General features: G+C 32.1%; 1 protein-coding gene across 2 annotated transcripts in view; it reads left to right on the plus strand.

The window, feature by feature from the left end:
• Positions 1-20,886, plus strand: part of LOC118204369 (myosin light chain 1-like) — a 38,018-nt gene extending 17,132 nt beyond the window's left edge. The window contains exons 3-6 of one of the 2 annotated variants that reach the window (XM_085818142.1): positions 6,280-6,420; positions 8,600-8,767; positions 13,973-14,059; positions 20,539-20,886. In XM_085818142.1, coding sequence (XP_085674268.1) covers positions 6,280-6,420; positions 8,600-8,767; positions 13,973-14,059; positions 20,539-20,594 — 452 coding nt within the window. In that variant the 3' untranslated portion in view covers positions 20,595-20,886. Of the gene's footprint in view, positions 1-6,279; positions 6,421-8,599; positions 8,768-13,972; positions 14,060-18,412; positions 18,914-20,538 lie in introns of those variants that run through there. The other variant, XM_085818143.1, reaches the window with a different exon arrangement.
• The last annotated feature ends 201 nt before the right edge of the window (positions 20,887-21,087 follow it).

Consider the following 21,087-nt stretch of genomic DNA (forward strand, 5'->3'; position numbering starts at 1 on the left):
GGCGCAAAATAATTTTAAAATGAGCCTATTATTACAATTTCAAATACACAGTTCCAAGCGCTGGAGTTCTTTCTCTGTAGAGTGTTGCCATTGCTCGCTTTTAAATCGTTGAGTTTCTTACTCAAAAATTCGTTAAAGTTTTAGAAAATATGAAATCGATAATAAAACAAATTCCAAATTTCAAATTCGGTCTTCCACATGCTCATATTCGTAGGAGGATTACGTCATTCAAAATTCGATGGCTCTATGTACCGTGGTTTTATCACAATGCGAGAAATATACATACATTTATGCAGATTTTTCATTCTTTAATTTCTTCAAATACAATGCAGGACTCTAACATTTGGTGGCAACAGTTTGAAAAGTGAAACGGACATATTCAACGCAAAATAACCGAAAACAATAGTCCTTCAGGGACAAAGCCCCTTTGGACTAATAATATATGCAGTATGTTAATCTTTTACTAATGCCAAGTATGTTCTTTAAATATTACGTACTGCTATAAGGATATATCTTTTTAACTGTTTTATTGCTCTCGCTTAATCTTCGTCATTCTGATGAATTGTCGTTTCCGAAACATACAAAATTTATTTACAAATCCAGAGATTGGCTGATGAGTATCTCTTCATCGGAGTCTAATTGGCTATACTGGTTGACTGCCATAATGGTTTCTCGAAATTATACTTTCGTTCGCTATTTAAAATCAATTGAATCGGAATTCCGGTGAAATTCGATAAAAGAAATAAATGGAAAGAAAAGAATTAACATGAATATAACGTGCTCGGTAAGATAAACCTTTTAATGTGTATTCAGAATAGATAGAATTCCCCCCCCTCTCCAACAGTCGATTAAATATTTTTTTTTAATTCAGTAGTCAGTTGTCATATAACTGACAACTGGACTGTCATATAACTGACAACAACTGTCATAACTGATAACCGAATGAGACTCATAATATCCAGTATTTTTATGTGTGCGTGAATGCTTCAAAGAAAGATTTTAATAGCATATTCTATTAATATTATATATTCAGTATTAAAATTAGAATGTTGAACAGTTATGTATTCAATATTAACCCACTCGAGACGGACCGCACACCCAGAGTCGTAACTAGGGTTTTGAGCGCCCAGTGACAACTGAAGATTTCGCGCCCCCTACTGCTTGCCAAGGATGGAAAACATTTAATTCTAAAATGTCGTAACATCAGTTTGGCGCCCCTTGGATTTTGCGCCCGGGGACAGATGCCCCCCTTTAGCTACGCCCCTGAGCACACCGTGTGTGGAATGTATTTCCGAATCAAAAAGACAGTGGCGCACTGTGTGTGCAGTGAGTGATATTGAATTGCACTTATCAATCAGTATGGAAACAGCAGCCGTCGGGATAAAACTAGTTAAAAAAAATTAAAGTGTACAAACATAAAATTTGGTATAGGTTACAGTTTAGTCTAAAATGAGTGACCCGAAGCTAGGACCATCAAGAATGCAGAAAATGGGCAGTTATTGTGAAAGCGATTATTTACTGCTTTCAGGAAATATATTAAAAAAAACCCGAAAAGTTGTTATTATGAATAGTGATAGTGATCCGGAATATAAAGAAGACACAAATATGAGTATAGAACTGTTAGATGATATACCAGATAAGATTTTTGAGGAAACTGATTATGAAGATCATAATGACAGTGGAATTGAAAAGCTTGAAACTAAAGTTAGTGAAGATACTGAGAGGTGGTTTAAAACAAATTCCTTTTGAGGATAACGCAGGTCTCCAAAAGCCAGGATTTTTTTTAAAACTCAAATATGAGTATAGATTTATCTGGAATCCGTACAATTTTCCTAAAATTTTATTTGTAAATTATATTCTTTTCTTCGTTAGTGAACCTAAAATAACGATTTCATATTATTTGACTATTTTTGGAATAAGTATTGTTCCATTTTAATTACGTTTTTGTATTTTATTTTGCATTGCACAAATGATGTGTGATCACCTTATTTGTACAAAGTGACTGATTTCCATTGAAAACATGTTTTTTAATTAAAAATGGTCAATATTTTTTTGCCAATCGCGTTCCGTCAGCCGACTTCGGCTCGGCCATTGCTAAGGCCAAAAATGGAGGTCATCTCACTATGGAGGCTTCTTATTTACAGCAAACCTTTTTCCTTTCCTTTTCTTTCATTTAACACGAGCGAAAAAAAAAAGACATGGTCATGCTTTCAAATAAGTTTAACAAAGTGCGTAAAGCATATTTGACTTATTATCGCTTATAATAAATATGACAAATTTCAAAATGCACCAATATAAAAGTTCACGTATATCTTCGGAAATTTTGAATAAAAAACTCTAATTTTTTGCAGGTATGCTTAGAAATACGTTAAAATTTTTATAAGTTAAAATGCAAAAATGTTTTCGAAAAATTTCTGAAAAATATTTAAAAATACAAATTTTAAAAATAAACCATAAATTTACGAGTTATTATATTTGGGTTAAGCCTAAATTTCGAAATGTGAAAAAAAATCAAGTAAGTTTAATAAAAAAAGAATATTAATAAATATATATCCATTTCAATTAATACTAAGGAGCTGAAATTTTGATTTTTTTTTAAACATACTCGTGCGATTGTTACAAAACTTAACAGTTTGGCGTAATTTGAATCGTAGAAGAAATATGGAAAAAAAGTGGCATGTTATTTGCAGAAAGGAAGTCCGATTTTGTGTCAAAATACCTATATTAGAACAATCCTATATATAAATCTAATACATATCCTATGAAAAACGCAATTTGAATTTCGTCAATCGAGACAGTAGAACAGGAGATATAGAACTGTCCCATTTTTTTTTTTTTTTTCGCAGTGTACATCTTGTCATTTAGCGGATGAGACATTCAAATTGTTTGAAAGGCTAGGGTTTAGGCAGAATAGGACTTTGGCTTTAGCACCCGAAAGAGGTGTGTCTGCGAACCATCACAAAATACCGAGGTTATGAAATGCATTATAACAAACAGGGTACTTAACTCGAAAATGCGTTTATCTCAGTAAAACTGATATTTTCATATGCCACAAAAATAAAATGCGCAAGTACAATATCATTTGATATTAAATATATAATATCAAACTCAAAGAAAGTATGAATGTAAGAAAATGATATGTAAACTGGATTTAAAAGAAAGATTTCTTAAAATGTGAATAGCCTTCGATGTTCTCAAAAAACAGCAAAATAGTCCATCTTCACGATTTACAGTTGAAAATCTCCATATAACAGAAGAATAAACTCACACAGCATACTGTCAGCTTTTCAATGAATGAACCCGAAGCGCTGAAATAAGACTATTTAGTTTAGTAAACAACATTTCAAGAAATAGTATACAAGCAGCATATATGGACCTGTTTCAAATTTTAATTAACCAGAACTGTCGGCTGCTACGTTAGGCACACCTCAGCCAATGAAAAGATTATTCAGTTTATTGGAATTAGACGTTTAAATAATTTAGTTTTGTATACAATACGAAAAAATGGAATATTTGAATTTATTACAATTTTACAGTTCTAGTAAATGTTAATAAAAATACACACACACTAAAATAGAAAGGGGATGACATCTAACATTAAGCAGCTCCAGCCTAGGTATAGAAGGTGCTCAAGTAAAGCCAAATGAAGTTTGAATACTACAGTTCATTAAAAAATTATATAAACATATGAATTTGGACTTGAAACAAGCATTTTCTATTTCCGAAGAATCCGGTTGTGCTTGTCCATTGAACAACTTGAACCCTCAGCAACAAGGCCAAAAAATCAATTGAAGATGAAATAATTGCGAAAGGTTATCGTTGTTCGTAGATGCTTAGGCATGTACTACCAAAAGAGACTTAGAATTCCGAGGGAAGGAATAGCTGATCATGCTTTACGAACTCCGCAGTTTGTGGGCAAAGCCAGTGCTTGTGCGGGAGTCAGTTCTTGTGCAGTCGTATTATCTCAGACTTACTCACAGGGAGAAAGTTCTTAAATCTTTCAGTCTAGGAAGTTGCATATCTCGAAATACAGAAGTTCTTGAATACTTCTGGCTGATCGAAGAGCAACTCAGTTTTCAAAAATTATTGTCAGATATCACTCAATGATTCCATTAAAAGTGATAATTATAAATCAGATACAGAAATTAAATTCGATAGGATTTCATAATATCATATTCATCGCCAGCTTATTATGACGTAGAATAAGACTCCTGGGTAGCATTTCTCGGATATCAGGGTGTCCGATGTTGAAGTGGAACTCATCACAAAATATCATTTTTTGACATACTCAATATGTCCTCCTTCTTGCATTATCGAAGCTTTCGATGCCGATGCTATAATCCAAGTCGATAGATAACATGTTGTGATCCAGCTCTTTTAATTTCTAATGTTTCCGAAGACATCTTCCTGTTTGTAAAAATACTCTAATATGATTTCACGGAGCTGAAGACGTCCGTGAAAGTTAGTTCTAAAAGAACTGGTCTCCAGCCTACTTAGTAGGTGAAGTCTGCCATACGACTATAAGGGGGCAGGTCAACAAATAAACATTAAATAACGAAGCATAATAAAATAAATGGTTAAATAACGGAATATAACAAACGTAATAAACATCTGATGATAGGCTGCAAAGCTAATATAAACACCAGATCATACAGTCACATAAGGCAAACAAAAGAAACTCAAAAGAAAAAAACGGGTTACAAAAGAAATAAAATCACAACACGTAAAAACAAATGCATACATCAAAAACACTATCGGTGAAAACAATATATAGAGGTATCGTTTCATATATATGAACGTTCCTATGTTTTAAGCCTTTATAAATTTTACTTTCCTTTATTATAATTCAAATTTTATTTATATTATAGAAAATCATCTTATATTTAGAAGTTCACTTCAATCATATCTGTTTTCAACAAGATTTTCTGTTTTGTTATATCTCGATATCAATATTCTTCTTATTCTCATTAACAATTTGCATAATATCTCTTGCAATTTTTCTAAATTATTTATAGTTACCAAATAAATCATCAAACTTTGTAAATTCATATTTTCCTCTCACGCTTCCAGTCAGGCAACAGTCCTCGACGAAGTGCTTTGAACGGCCAAATTTATTACAAACTTTACATATATCATTTTCCTTGAGGTGGAACCTTTTTAAGTAGGCAGGGAACCTTCCATGCGCAGTGAGAATTTGATTGACATCTATATCTCCTAAAATTTGCATTTTTTGTTAATTTTTAAGCAACTTAGATAATTTTTGTTTCTTTCGGCGAGATATCCAACAGATTTTTCTAGTCTTTCATAAGCCTAATAATACGTCCGGGAATTTACTCTTTGTTATTTACCACAGTCGTGGAGCACAGAAAAGGTTTCTATTATTAACACTTGTATTTCTGCAAGATGTCTATCCTTTTCAGAGAAGTGTCACAGCAGTAGACCACGTAATAAACTTGCATTTTTCTGGAACATTTAAATCATTTGTATAATGAAATGCGATTTGCATATCACACCCAATTTTGATATTTCTGTTCTAATATGAAGTACTTTCAACTAAATAAAACAGAAAAAAATTCTATTTAATTATCATCTCGACAAAATGTGGTTGGAAAACGTATGCATCTCTCTCTATATATAAAGCAGAATGTGTGTTTGTTTAATCACGATAAACTCAGTCACTATTACAGCTATCATTACCAAACTTTCTACAATTCTTTTCTGGGTCCTGAAAAACGTCGATGTCCACTTTTTTTTCCAAAAAAAAATAGCTAAAATCAGAGATATTAATTAAAAACTCAGAAAAAAGATAATTTTCGCTCTCATTCTTCTGAGTGGCAACAGTCTCGCAAGCTGGAGATGAAAACTGCTTTTTTCCGAAAGTTGTTGCCACTGTTCACTTTCAAATCCTAGAGCTTATTAATAAAAATTTCTCAGATTTACAATGAAATAAAAATAGCGTTGCCAAACATTAAATACATTATTCCCGGTTCCAAAAATTCGCGGGAAGCCACTTTGACTGTTCCCATCTTCGTGCGACTTTAATCAGCCAAGATATTAATTTAAAACTTTGAGAACAATAATTTTCTCACTCATTTTCCGAGTGGCAACAGTCTCGCGTGTTGGAGATAAAAATGCTTTATTTCGAAAAGTGTTGCTACTGCTCGCTCTCAAACTGTAGAGTTTGTATCGTTCTCTCTATTAGATAAATTACTTTCAATCTAACTTAACTGGCATCGAGTACTTCTGCTAGTTTCTAATAAAATACATCTTCTGTTACAGAATGCAGGGCTGCTTTTGAAGTGTACGACACCACCGGAGGCGGAAAAATTGACGCCATTTACTTGGGATCTTTGTTGAGGGCGTTAGATTTGTCCGTCACTGAAGAGGCCGTAGCCAAGGCTGGAGGAACTAAGAAAGAAGGTAAAATAGTATCACATTTAAATAGTTAGATTTAAAAGTTCCAGTTGGAAATAATTTCCATTCATAATTCATTATGGTGTATTTTCTATGAACTTTAATTCCATCTGGTTTTCCTATTTAAAACACGAAGATGTAGGGATATCTGTTTATGAATCCGCTTGAAAACTAAAGCTAAAAATAAATATGTCGTTAACATGTTTATTTAGTTACATTTTATTTTTTATTAATCTAACGAGTATTAGTTTTTCTCAACTGCTTCAATAATTCAGCGTTAAACCCTTGATATCTGATTAATCAGCAACACATACAGTGGATGGACAAAAATATGGAAACACCTTGTGAAATGCATGTTTGAAAAGAAAGATTGATTTTAATGAAATATGTAGGTGGCGCTGGCGTTTTTGACTACTGACGCCACCTATACAACTTCGTAAATGTGCTAAACAGTTCAGTTGTTGTCGGAGTACTGTTATGTGAGGTTGTCATTGCATTATGTCAGAGTTAACAGACTTCGAACGTGGGCAAATTATTGAAGCACGTATGGTAGGTGCTTCCGTAAGCAAGGTAGCCGAGGTGTTTAGTGTTTCAAGAGGTACTGTATCGAAGATTTATTCCGCATATTTGAAAAGCGGAAAAACATCATCTGCTAAATCACAGCGCGGACGAAAGTGTGTCCTGAGTGATCGTGACAGACGATCATTAAGGGCAATTGTGACGAAAAATAAGAAGACCACAGCTGCAAAAGTTACTGCTGAAATGAATGTTGTGTTACCGAACCCTGTGAGTACCAAATCAATTAGAAGGGAGCTTCATAAACAGGGAATTGCTGGCCGTGCTGCAATTGAGAAGCCACTCATCAGTGATGCTAATGCCCGTAACAGGAAAAGGTGGTGTTTAAGTCATAAAGCCTGGACTGTAGAGCTGTGGAAGCGAGTAATATGGTCTGACGAGTCTTCTTTCACATTGTTTCCCACTTCTGGCCGAGTTTACGTCTGGAGAACGCCATCTCAAGCCTATAAGCCAGACTGCTTGTTGCAAAGAGTGAAACATGGCGGGGGTTCTGTTATGGTTTGGGCAGCCATATCGTGATTCTCTGCTAGCCCCATGATAACTGTGTCAGGGCACATGACTGCCAAGACTTATGTGAACATTTTGGCCGATCAAGTTCATCCCATGGTACAAACTTTGTTCCCCGATGGTGATGGTGTCTTCCAAGACGTCAAAGCCCCTGTTCACACAGCTCACATTGTCCAGAACTGGTTTTCTGAGCATGAGGATGAGTTGTCCCATCTCCCCTGGCCACCACAGTCACCAGACCTGAATATTATCGAACCTTTGTGGTCTACATTGGAACGGAAATGCGTTCTCGTTATCCACCGCCAACATCGTTATCTGAACTTGCCACCGTTTTGCAGGAAGAATGGTATAATATTCCCTTGGCAAACAAACATACAGGAACTGTATTTATCCATTCCGAGAAGACTGCAAGCTGTTTTGGATGCCAACGGGTTTCCTACACCATATTAAGCAAAGAAACATGTTTTTTTTAAAGGTGTTTCCATATTTTTGTCCAACCCCTGTATATATGCTTAAGTATATATATATGCTTAAGTTAATTAAAAACTCTGAAAGCGCTAATTTTCGCACTCATTTTTTCCAAGTGGCAACAGTGACGCGCGTTGGAGATAAAAATGTTTTTTATTTTGAAAAGTGTTACTACTTCTCGCTTTCAAATGGTAAAGTTTGTTAATCAAAAATTTGTAAATTTTACAAAACCTATACATATAAAGAACAATGTCTGTTTGCGTGTTTGTTTGTTTTCGTCATTGATTTCTGATAAATTATGATAATTTTTTGCCACATTTAAACGATTAAAATTGAATATAGGTGAAATATTAGATGGAACTTGAGTTTTTTACGACCATCTGATTAAAAAGACGAAAATCATTAAAAAACTGCTTGCCATTGTTGCTGATACAATTAGAGAGAATCTCAATCTTACTTAACTGGCATCGGGTTCTTCCACTAGTTTAGTATATAATAAAAAAACTTGTGAAAAGCCTAAAAGTTCTTGTTTGTAGTTTTATCCTTGTTTCACATTTTCTGCTATTGCTACGTTTCTTCCGAATCATACAGTACTGTCAACAGGTACTCAGAAATTTCCCAAAACTCCTTCTAGGTGAGAAAATGATAGATTTTGAAGAATTCCTACCCATCTTCAGTGATGCCAAGAAATCCAAAGATATGGGCCAAATTGAAGATTTACTAGAAGGCTTGAAAGTATATGACAAGAATGAAAACGGAACCATGATGGCAGCTGAATTAGCTCATGTCCTTCTTTCTCTTGGTAAGTGTAATCATTAATAACACGGCGTTATAAAAAGTATCCGTTTTAATATAGAGATCTGTACTACTAACTTGGTCCGGATTCGCATAAAAAGCTAAAAGAACTTCTGTAAGTAATTTATTTGACTTACACGCAAAGAAATTTAATTTGTTGCTTATGAGTAAAACAACTTGTAACTAAAATTATCCGTAAAAGGATTTAAGTTTTACCATATTACCATTCGAATGGTTTAAAATTTAAATAATGTACTTAGGTTAAGAATTATGATTGCTAATTAAAGAATTGGTTTAGATTTATTTAAAAAATAAGCTTTGATCTTCTAAAATAGAAGTAAATTCAAAAACTTGGCGGAAACTTCTACACCGAGTTAATGTGTAGCTATTCCTTCCTTCTTCTCAAATAACATTTCAAAGAGAATTCTTTATTGAACATTGGTTTGGGAAAGCATTCAAAATTTTCTGATATATCCATTGTGAATCACATACTATGTATACTCAGGATCCAAAATGAAGAATGATATCATTCTAAGTTCTTCCATTCTAAAACCAGAATTAAAACAACAAATGGGGTATACTAAGCTAAGCTGAAACGCAAAAACGGTAAAAAAATGGTTCCGTAATGACCAAATTAAAGAAAATTATCTACATCAAACTGTAGTAGCAATGTACATTTCGATTAGAACACACATGTCTTTACAGCGCATTTCGGTATACTCCCTCGTAACGGGGGCTTCAGGCTTACTCAACACAGCATTATAAATCTGTTTTCAAGAAACGCAGTCCGCAATATTTTAATTCATGATTCAGAAGAATTTGAGAAAGTGATTTTTGTTTTACGACAATGAGGTTCTTCGAGAAGTGTTCTGAATGTATTCCATACATGTTCAACGAAATTTAAATTGTGAGCGGCAACCAAAAAAGGATAATATCACACTTTTTGCCGTCTCCTTCACCACGGCTCGATGACTATAGTGAATAGATGTTCAATTGATCCATCTTCCATAGCTTTGAAGTCACTTAGATTTGTTCCCGGAACCCGCTATAGAAGCATTAAGAATATTTTTACGATCTTTAAATATTGTGGATAAGGTAGATTTGGTATTTCCATATTTTTCGGCAATTATGCTTATTTACCCCACGGTATACTTCTTTTAGGATTTTTAGTCTAGTGTGTAAATTTATCCCTGTCTGCTTCCTCTCGGTCATGGCTCACTGCTTGTAACTTAACGTTAGTTGTTAGGTTCTGAAAACAACCAGACGGCCATCTACAGGACTGTCGAAAAGTGCCGCTAGAACTTTTGGAGAATAACGACATGTTAATTCATATGGTAACTAAACTACAGTCCAATAAATTTACGTAAATAAATTTGTGTGTGTTTATAAAGTCCCGGACCCATTTTGATGTTTAATAACTCATAAAATAATGAAGATATAAACAAACTTATGGCATTTATTGATGGAATAACTTATATATTTTCCTTATCAGGTTTGAATATCTTTACTTTTGTAAATATCGTCTGCGCGTGTGGTTAATTTCAGATAATTTCATTTTCCAGTCTAAATGTCTGTACTTTTCGAAATATCGTCTGCTTATTAACTGCATTTTTCTCTCTTTTGTTTTTGGCATCTTTCTGGCATTGTTAATTGCCATAATGTGGGCATATAGGGATCTGAAGACCCCCATGAATACCGTGAATCACAAAGGGATTCCCCAAAGGTTAATGTGTGGTGTAGACTAATGCACGACCGAGTCATTGGGCCTTTCTTTTTTACAGAAAAGACGGTCTCATCAGTCGTATACTTAGACATGTTGGAAAACTTCGTATTTCCACAACTAGAAGAGCTTCAGCCACATGTCTTTTTTGCAACAAGATGTGCACCACCTCACTGGGGTACCATCGTTCTTAGTTCTTTGAATGATTTTACAGGAAGAGGGATTGGGCGAGGAGGTCCAATTCCTTGGCCACCCAGATCACCTGATATAACGCCGCTGGACTTTTTCCTTTGGGGATTTGTAAAGGACAACGTTTACAGGAGGAGAGTGTCGAACATGTATGACCTAAAAGCCAGAATGACGACCGCGATAGCCTCTGTGGATGCCGACATGCTTGCCGGTACCTGGCGTGAAATTGAATATCGACTTGATATTCTCCGTGCGACGCAGGGGGCACACGTGGAAGTTCATTGAGAAGGGTCATGAAACTTCTTGAGTCTATCTAACCATTTATATTATTAATTTTAATTTATCTTTATTATTTTATGAATTATTAAACATCAAAATGGGTTCGGGACTTTATAAATACCCTGTATTTTGTTGCAAATATAATTCACTTTAACTAAGAAGAGAGAAACATCAGGGAAAAAAATTAAATTTTGAAAATGTTAAAAAAAGTTAAATGGAAAAATCTAATGACGCAACGGACCAAAAACCGTTCGTGATTCGTGTTAACTGAATTCGATAGAACTTTCTGTAACATCCTATACATCGCTGCCTCTATCGAAATTTTGTTCGTATTAACCGAAAGCGAGTTCTTGCCAAGGAAAGGTTATTGTATACATATGTAATAAAGTCTGTAGATATCTTTATGAGTAGAAGACAGCTGCTAGATACATAAAATGGCATCCACAGACAGACGTAGCTGAAGAGGAAACATAATTTATTTCTGATACATTTTCTCAGTCTCAAATGATTCTGGGTGCGTTATGCACTCGAAAGTTTTATATAATTTGCGAAGCGTACTCATCTTTAGCATGGGATAAGACGGCATTTATGTGGATTAATTTTGAGATGTTATAAACAGCTAGTAGTTTTAAGACAGGAAGGGAACGTGGCCAAATTAAAATGAGGAATAAAAAGAACTACTGCCAAATTTAATTTAGTAGTTTTCTTTCAATTTATATCTTACATATCTATATATACATGTAGGTTTGATTATGCAAGAGATGGTAAATATTAGGGATGGAACATTCGAATTCTCTGATCCCCAAATCCCACGAATTTTGAAAAGGATTAGAGATATGAAAGCTCGTATTTTACCCCCTTTATAGTCATTCCATTCTTTGGAATACTAACCTAAAAACGTTAAACGGTTTAAGTTAAATTTTGAAAGGATTAGTTCTACTGACGCCTTGTACAAGCATCATTCATAAAAAAAAAGTACGCATTTGTTGCAAATTCAGTGCATCTAAATCACAAATATTACCTCTTGCCACCCATTTTTCCTTTCCGAAGACAATTTATTCTCCATTTAATGCTTAATGTGAGTTTAGCTGTGTAAATAATTCTCTGCCACTCAACCAGGATAGTGGTTAGCGACGTTGACTGTCGTACCGAAGGGCCAGGGTTCGAATCCCGGAGAAGGCATGGGTGTTTATAAATGTTTGTAGTGTCTGTGCGGTATGAGAGCACTCTGTTGCTCCTGGTCACGGCACCAAATGTTGCAAAAAAGTGCGCGGCGGCATCAAATGTTACAAATTATGTGATAATGGGTAGTGTGAATTAAAGCTTAATAAATGAAAATCTAATAAATTGCTTGATTGGTAGATCGCGTTGTGGCACAATAACCCATAAATACTTACAAACGTGCAGGATGAAATGTGTGATCTAAAAGAAATATAAAATTAAAGTAACTTACCCACAAAGGATGACATTCAAATAATACAAATCAATTAATATTTATTATATATTGACTGATCATTAAATTTTGAATCAGTACTAGCATAAATTAAGCAAATATCGCCAGACAGAAGAATATTAGTCTTACCATTTTGAATCCTAACCTCTCGTACGAGTTGTGCGTAGTATTCCAATCAAAGTAGATCTCATTCCATCAACGTAAAGCAAAGTTTCGTGAGAAAAAAGTCAAATTTTTTAACGGCAGAAATTGAGTTAGCTGGCTGTACTAATATATTTTTGAAGAAGCACAAGGCGAATACTTGAATGATCCGGAAAGAACTCACACACATGCTCACTCACTTGCTTGCACATGAAGACTTCACTCACTTGCACATGAAGACTTCTCGAAGTTTTTAATTTGTAGAATATCATTAATTATCGGCAGTTGTTAGGTATATAGATCTATTGAGTTGTATCTTCAGTTTCAATTTCTTTATTAGAAGGAATACATGGCTCTACATCCAGCAACGGAGATGGCAGTCGAAGAAAAAGGAAAAAAAAATGATACACGCATCAGCCGGGGTGAGGACAGCCAGAAGACCGTCCTACACCTTCGGAGCCCAACAGAAGAAGTAGGAGAAACCGGTTGTAGCCGTCAATTTCGCCTTGTCATTCAGCGGTCGCAGTGAACACACTTGACGTTGAATAAATGTGGAGGCTTGCCTGCACACACTCTAAATATGCGGCGAGCCGAAAGTTCACTCGAGAAGATGGTTGTAGAGAGAGACCGTCCTCCAAGGTGCTTTCCATAAAAATTGGAGAAGCAACTGAGAGAAGTTATATTATCACCTGTATGGTGCTCCAGGCTTCTGCCGACGATAGGCGCAGGTTTGCACGCCTTGCCACGAGGAATTCTATGGGCTTGTTCTGATGTTACTGTCACACAAATGAGATAAGTCAAAACAACAATAATTCTCTATTTTATATGCTTGCTCATGACTTAAAAATATTCTGGAAAAAGATAGACTTTTAAATTGTTACACATATATTTACTACTAAATTACATCGAGAAAATTAATCTTAAGATCAAGAGTTTTTAATTATATACTTAATTTACTAAACTTCATGTACATTTTTTCCATTTTTAGTAGATAAATATTCTAGCTTAGCTTCTCGGGTAAATATTCTGAGCTTTTAACAAAGAGCTAATATTAAATAAGTACGAAAGAACAGGGCATTCGAATGCTTTTCTTGTAGAAGCAGACTGGAATAGTAACACATCTGGATGCACTTATCCAGACGAAAACGATCGTTTTTGGGTCATTAAGCGCTGCACTGTTTATTTTAGAATTCTAAGAAAGTATAGTTTAGATTTTCGCAGCTGTTTCCATCTGTTTAGTCAGCTAAGGGGGGGGGACTGTAAACGAAACTTTCCATAGAGCATATGCTGTAGACATAGCTTGAGTTATTTTTACAAAAAGTACAAATCATATTAACCTGAAGTGACTCGTGGGAGCAAAAATGTATAATATTTTTGTTACTATTATCTTTTTTTTTTCTGGTTCTTACTTTGAAAATTTATTAATGTAGGTGAGAAGTTAAATGACAGAGAAGTCGACGACATCTTCACAGCTTGCTGTCCACCTGAAGATGAAGATGGATACATCAAATACGAAAGTAAGTTATAAGTATGAAATAAAGGATTTCTATTTCTGTCTAGATTTAATAATTAAAAATAAATTTTTCTTCAGAAGAACTGTGCAAACATTTAAAAAAAATTCCTGTGAATAAATGCAACATAAAATTTACAGATTATACAGATTGTAGTTGACTGGCAATGTAAAATTTATTTTAAATATTTAACCAAACGTAACTCAATATTTTATCAGTTGCTCCACATTTTCATTCGCCTTTGAAAAGATAACGTAACATTGCAATAAAGATAAATTTAAACACTATTTAATGATTTTAAATTCTAGTTATTGTAAAATCAAAGGATCATCTTAATCGAAATATTTTAGCATTTTATGTTATAACATGTAAAAATGTTTGCTTGGATTTTCCAGGCTCTTCATCACTTTATGTTTAAAGCCAGGACATAGCAAATATATTATTTAAAATTAATGTGAATAATAATGTATTATAATTAGCAATTAATTAAATTTATTATTATCATTACTAAGTAGGATAATTTTTCACTGGGCCGTTTGGATCGGATCGAACCAGTGAGAGCAGTTTTATATCAAAGGTATCGATAAATCGAGGATTGAAAGTATGTCTATTAAAATTATTCGAAGTAATTTTCACTAAAGGTGAAATTTTGTATTACTTGAATACGAAATGAATACGAATATGAATGCTTAGGAATTTAATAAGTTTCTCCATAACTGACGTGGCTTAGGCAATAATAATTGCATTTAATTGTACTGAATACATAAATGTAAACTTAAACTTACAGTAAATTACTGTTGACTAAGTAATTGATGAAATCACTGCTTACTATGATATTTAATGTAAGCCAAAAAAAAAAAAAAAAAAAAAAATTGAAGGAGGAAGGACACGAAAAAAATTTGCTAGGAATCTCTTAAATACCAGGAATACTGAATAAATAAATAAATAAAATGTGGGTTCAAAAGATTTCCTGAAGGCAAAAATGTCTTGAATAGTTTGATTGCCTTGTATAGCTTGATACTCGATTATTCGTCATCAGACGATTACGCTCCTTCGTTTTTAAAGTTCTTAATAGACTCCAATTTCTATAAACTGAATCTGACTTTTTATATAATTAAAGTTTTAATATACTTTAAGAAGAAATTATTTTATTCATACAATATTAATAAAACATTTGGCATTTAATATGTAAGATGATCTTAGTGTTTTTATAAGTTCCGTTTGAAAAAGAAAATAAAGGAAACTTTAAGAAACTGAAAAGATAATTATTATGAGATTTTTGTTTAAAAATCTGATGTGTACACCACATGACTTCCTTGTACGGAGTATTAAATTATACGCATTTTTTCTTGAATTTTATTTAAACTTATTAGATTGAATTAAACCTACTTCGCCGACAGCGCATAAACCACAATAGAATAAATGTATTCTTTAAAATTCACTCTATTTGTTTACAATAGAGACATTCTGGCGCTAGGTTCACTTAACAGTATTATATTTCGTTCATATTATAACTCAGAATGCACAAAATTTATATCATTTAAAGAATTATCTAATCTTGCCATATGTTCTATTCAAATACTAAAATAAAGCTAGAACGATGTATAAAAGAAATGAAGCAAACAAAACAAAAAAGGAACAGTTTTTCACAGACGATTGAGTATTTCTTATTCAATTAATTCAGTTTTCACTTCGTGACAAGGCAAAAATACATAAAAACTCACAATATCTGTATTATGTATCTGTTCACAATATCTGCACGAAGCAAATCTTAAACAGTTATTTCCTCGAAAAAATTCCAGAAAGGATCAAGCATGATTTAATTCGCAATAATAAATGAAGGCGTTATCTTTGTTGTTGCGAAGCTAAGTTTCTCTAGATAGGCAACAAATCCACAATCCTGCTATTTCAAATGTAAACAAGCAATGGCCGCCATCAAAAACTTTATTAGGCTTAGCGGCACTTAAACAACATTAAAATTGTTGATAATTCTAAAAATGTTGCATACAGGTTTACTAAAGGCATAAAAACCTTAACCGGAAGATAAGAACAACATAATTCAATCATTTTTAAAGCAAAAAATGTACAATTTACAAACATATAAGAGTAAAGAAATTGAAATCACTGAGCCGGGTAACAGAGTGGATATATATATAAATATATTTATATACGTTTGGTGCGGCCGATTGCAACCAAAATACGAGGTGCACATGTTATAGCAGTCCCTATATGCAAAATTTCAACGTTCTGAGGCTACTCGTTTTTGAGTTATGCGAGATACGTGCGTGGCGTCTGTATGTATATGCGTTCGTACAGACGCCACGAAAAATTCTCTTCAGAATTCATTTTAAAGCAGTTTTATAATTTTTTTGGAGGAAACGAGTCTTTTATTCTGTCCTTAAGTGCAGATATCGTCGTTAAATTGCATTCGATAGCGGTCAAAATGGATAATTTCGTTGAAATATGCTGCCTGAAACTTTTCGCGATTACATTTCTTCCTTTTTACTTCGTACAAGGAAGTGAAAAGGTATCACATTATTTTAAATCATTATTATTTAGGGTTTAGTATTAAAAAGCATCACTTCCTTGTTATTTTTAAAATAACACTTTATAATATTAAAAATCCTTAAAATGTTCAGCATAAATTTAATAATTCAGCTGAAAGAAGATTTTTTTATTTAAATGCATATGAAGAAGAATATTTTACGCCAATTCTTGTCGCCTTTTCACCTCCAACTGCAATATTTTGAAAAACAATTTTTTGCAAATTGGTTCTAAAATAACAATTTGCTCAAGTAAAGGTAAAATATTTGAAGTGATTGCTATTCATATAAATAAGTGTTAGAGAAAGAAATTTAAAAATGTGTACTTCTAAATAACTGTTACAAACAGAAGGCATACAATCTTTAATTATATAAAAATTAGGTTTTCTAGTAAGTAAAGTTAATGTTCAAGCTGTTGGTGTGTTGAAAAGTCATATTTACTCACTATTTGTTAATATGAATTAGGATTAACATTTAATGGGAATTACATTTGCAATATATAAGTAAAATCTGAAGTTTTCGTGCATATTTTATTAATGAAATTCTTTTATGTTTATGTTTAATTGATTTTATTGTTCTCATAGCGTTTGCACTGCTTCTGCATTTGCTTAAAAACAGTATACAAAAATATTTAATTTCGCTTTGCAAATTTTTCCCTTCTAGTGTAGTATTTTTTTTTTTTTGCCTTTTTGCCTTTTTTTCGTGCTTATATCCAAATTGTAGAATATTTTTGCTTTTACGTTTTAGTAAATTTTACTTTGGAGTTTTTTTTTTTTTTCCTAAATATTTGAAAAAATTAACAATTATTTTTACTTCAACGAAACCATGGGAAGCATTATTAATCATATGTTTTATTTTGGCTTCATTACACTAGTAATCGAATAAATTTACTTGCCAACGTCAGTTCAAAATTTACTGAAAGAAATTAGAATTTAATAAAAATATTTATAATAAAATTGCATATTTGAAATAAAATTTGCATGACTTAATTTTCTGGCTAAATTCAAAATTCCATGTTCTTTTTCTAAACTATATTTTATATCTCTTTATCGAATTCCTAAAAATAATTAAAAATAAAAATATAATATAATAAAGAACGCTACATTTAATTTGATATTCTTATAGTACCTCATCTAAGAATTTCCTGAAGGAAATATTAACATAATGCTGCAAATTTAAAGCCATATTTTAAATCATGGAATAATATAAAAGCTCTAAAATTAATTTCATGCAATACATAAATACCATATATATTAATATCTTTAATGATAACTTTAATTTTTTACACATTTTGCATGGGGACACATACTTACATAGAAATAAATAAAGAATTATTATTACAAAATATGCATTTTAGTATAATTTTTGGAAAAGAAAAATTGAAAGAAAAGTCATATATTTATAAATAACAAGTTCACTTGTATGCTAAGGTATTATACGATGCTACATTTGTAGATTATGAAACCACAAAGTAGTATATAAATACTATTTTTTTTTCTTTGCTTCCAGTTTATTCATGTAGCATAAATTACATTTGCTTTGAAAATAAACTTGCCATGCATGTGCTTATAGCTTATTGTGTCAGCTTAGATCATTGTAGAGCATTTACGGGAAAAATATCGCTTTATAGAGCAAAGGTAATGAATATTTGCGCTTTATAGCTAAGTGGATGAATATTTGTCACATTTCAAAACTTTCAGCCCTCTGCTTCAAAGCTTTCTGCGCTCGCATATGCTTCGCTTCTTCCTCAACTAACCCTTTATTCTTTTACAACCTTCTTTTAATATTCTATCATTTTTCTATAAAATTCCTCTAGCATTCGTAAAGACCATCCTTGCTGGACCACATCCTGAGAGCAAATAATAACTTAAGTCTCAAAAACATGGGAAATGATCAATTTCCTCGGATGCCAAAGATGGTGGAGATCCTACCTTATCTTCAACTATGCCACACCGTCCTCATTCCTGTGTCCTACCTAATCTTCATCAAATCATAAATGTTGATATTAACAGTGAATTCATCTTTATTACCTTCTTCCAGTTAATAAATTGAACAGAACTGAACTGTATTACCCTGTAACATGAAGCCACTTTTTCTATATAAAGACACTCAACGTCCCATTGCTTCTTTTGGTGAAAATGCAATCCAGTTATATTTTTCTACAAAAATTTCTGAGGCAGAGGAAATTATATCAACTTTGTTTTTTTTCGAAATGAAATATGATGTATTGTTTTTACAACGTTTGTAGTACTGAATACTCTCAAAATTCTTCATTACACGATCTGAGATGAACATTAAATCTATCATTTTTCATAAATTATACGTTTCTCTTTTCTCGCACAAATTATCACTGCTCATTATTTATTATTATTTACATTTGAAAGGATAAATTTTCAAGGAAAAAATTTCCTATCGAAAAAATAATTGATTAAAAAATAGGTTTTTGATATTTTCTATAATCACACGAGTTTTAGCTTTTGTGAAGAGAATCCTGCCTAAACATTGGTAGCTATCAATGTTACTTTTACTGTATAAAGTAAAGGACAAATAGAAATGAATGTATCAATGATTTTATATGAATAATTACTGGAATTAAACCGAATTCAAATTGAATTGAATGAAATTCTCATTGAAAACTGAATTAACGATTCTTTTTCTGCTCTGAAGCAATATGAAATAGATCTAAGCAGTATTATTCAGACTAAGTTACTGTTAAACTTATGTATTTTAGTTTTATTGATTCTAATTTAAAGGACTTTTTATTGAATCGAAATAAAATTGATATTCATCTGTTAAAATATTGAATCTTATAAGCTATTATCACCCCCAATAAAGATCTTTAAGCCTAGATTTAAAAGCATTTATTTTACGAAATGACCAGGTAAATAATTTTTGCTTTAAAAGAAATTTGTTTCTAACCATACAGTATAACTCCTAATCAATATATGCAAAACTTCAGGTAATAAAATGTATTAATATCGAGCTAGACTAACTATTAAGCAAAATAAGCATATGTTCAGGGTACCGAAGAAAAGGGGCACCACAAAAATTTCCCTAGTCGGTTTAGCATGGAATGTAAAGTGCATCTAGATCAAGATCGAGAGAGAGAGAGAGAGAGAAAAAAAAAAAAAAAAAAAAAAAAAAAAAAAAAAACAGGTGTAAATGCGAGTATATCCAGAGAGCATAAAATCTTTCACTTGTTTAGGTTTCTAAAAGTCTTAATCCAGCCATGTAATAATAACTTCAGAAAATAATGATGAAAAAGAAGATACATTATGAAAAATACGGTTTTTAATATTACAACAAAATTTGATACATTAAAGTAATATGAAAATAATGCAAATAAATGCCTACACATTTCGTTATTTACTGACTGAATACACATGAATTATTAATTTGAAGCATTCTTCCCGTATTGGTAAGTACCATATGTTTACTTTTCTGGTAAGCTCTTAAACAATATTTTAAAGTTAAATAAATATATTGTTTCATTGTTTTGAATTTTCTTATAAAAATATGTATTTTTAGTCAAAGAATGAACTAAGTACTTAGGTTATTTAAGAATTTTTTATTAACTACCTTTAAGTATTTTTATTCCAAAGTAAAATTAATTTTACATCATGCTTTATATTTATTCATAAATATTTTAAATTAGTGTGTGTTTAAAATTTATATTGAATTAAAAGTGCCTCAATCTTGTTTATACAGAATAATAACTTTGAGTAAAATTTAAGCTTTAGATTCATTAATTCAGTGTTTGCGACTTATTAAGATGTAATTGCTTCTTTTCTAAATTATTTTAAAGTTATTAGCGTAAATTATTAGTTAAAAATACATTTATCTGTGTTTAAAATTTGAAATGATATTAACTTCAGTAATATAGAGAATTACTTTCTATTTACTTCATTGTGTTTATCTAACTTACGATATTTGTTATTTCAGCTTTCTTGAAAGCTGTTTTCGCTGGTCCATTCCCTGAAGAGAAAGATGCCAAGTAAAAAATATGTACGCCTTCTAGCCATCATCTGACACCTTTCAAACTCAGTTTTGTACACAATCTAAAAATAGGTTAAAAAACAATATTACCAAACTCATATTCCTTTGAAGAAATGCATAATCTGGATCTGAAACTTACGAAAAAAAAAGGCAGTGCTGTTAACAATTTCATGCCTTTTAAATACAATATAATTTTTAGAGGGAACATTTTTATGCGAATTTAAAAATCTAATATTGTATTTATTATGTGAAACTGCTCAATCCAGCGAATAAAGATTCATGATTTTTTAAGTTTACAGTCTACATTTTTATTTATAAATGGCTCAACACAAATCATTTATTTATATTGTTCGTTAATACAAATTAACTGTGACTTAAAAATGTGTAACAATTTTTCGGGAATTAAGATAAAAATAATACTTAACTTTCGAACTAAAAGCAGAAAGTGTTCTACATTACACATAAAAGACTCTTCTTTTTCCAATATAAATCCTT

Source organism: Stegodyphus dumicola, chromosome 6 (assembly GCF_044657685.1).
Source record: "Stegodyphus dumicola isolate Sdum_Otavi_A_Nest chromosome 6, ASM4465768v1".
NCBI lineage: Eukaryota > Metazoa > Arthropoda > Arachnida > Araneae > Eresidae > Stegodyphus > Stegodyphus dumicola.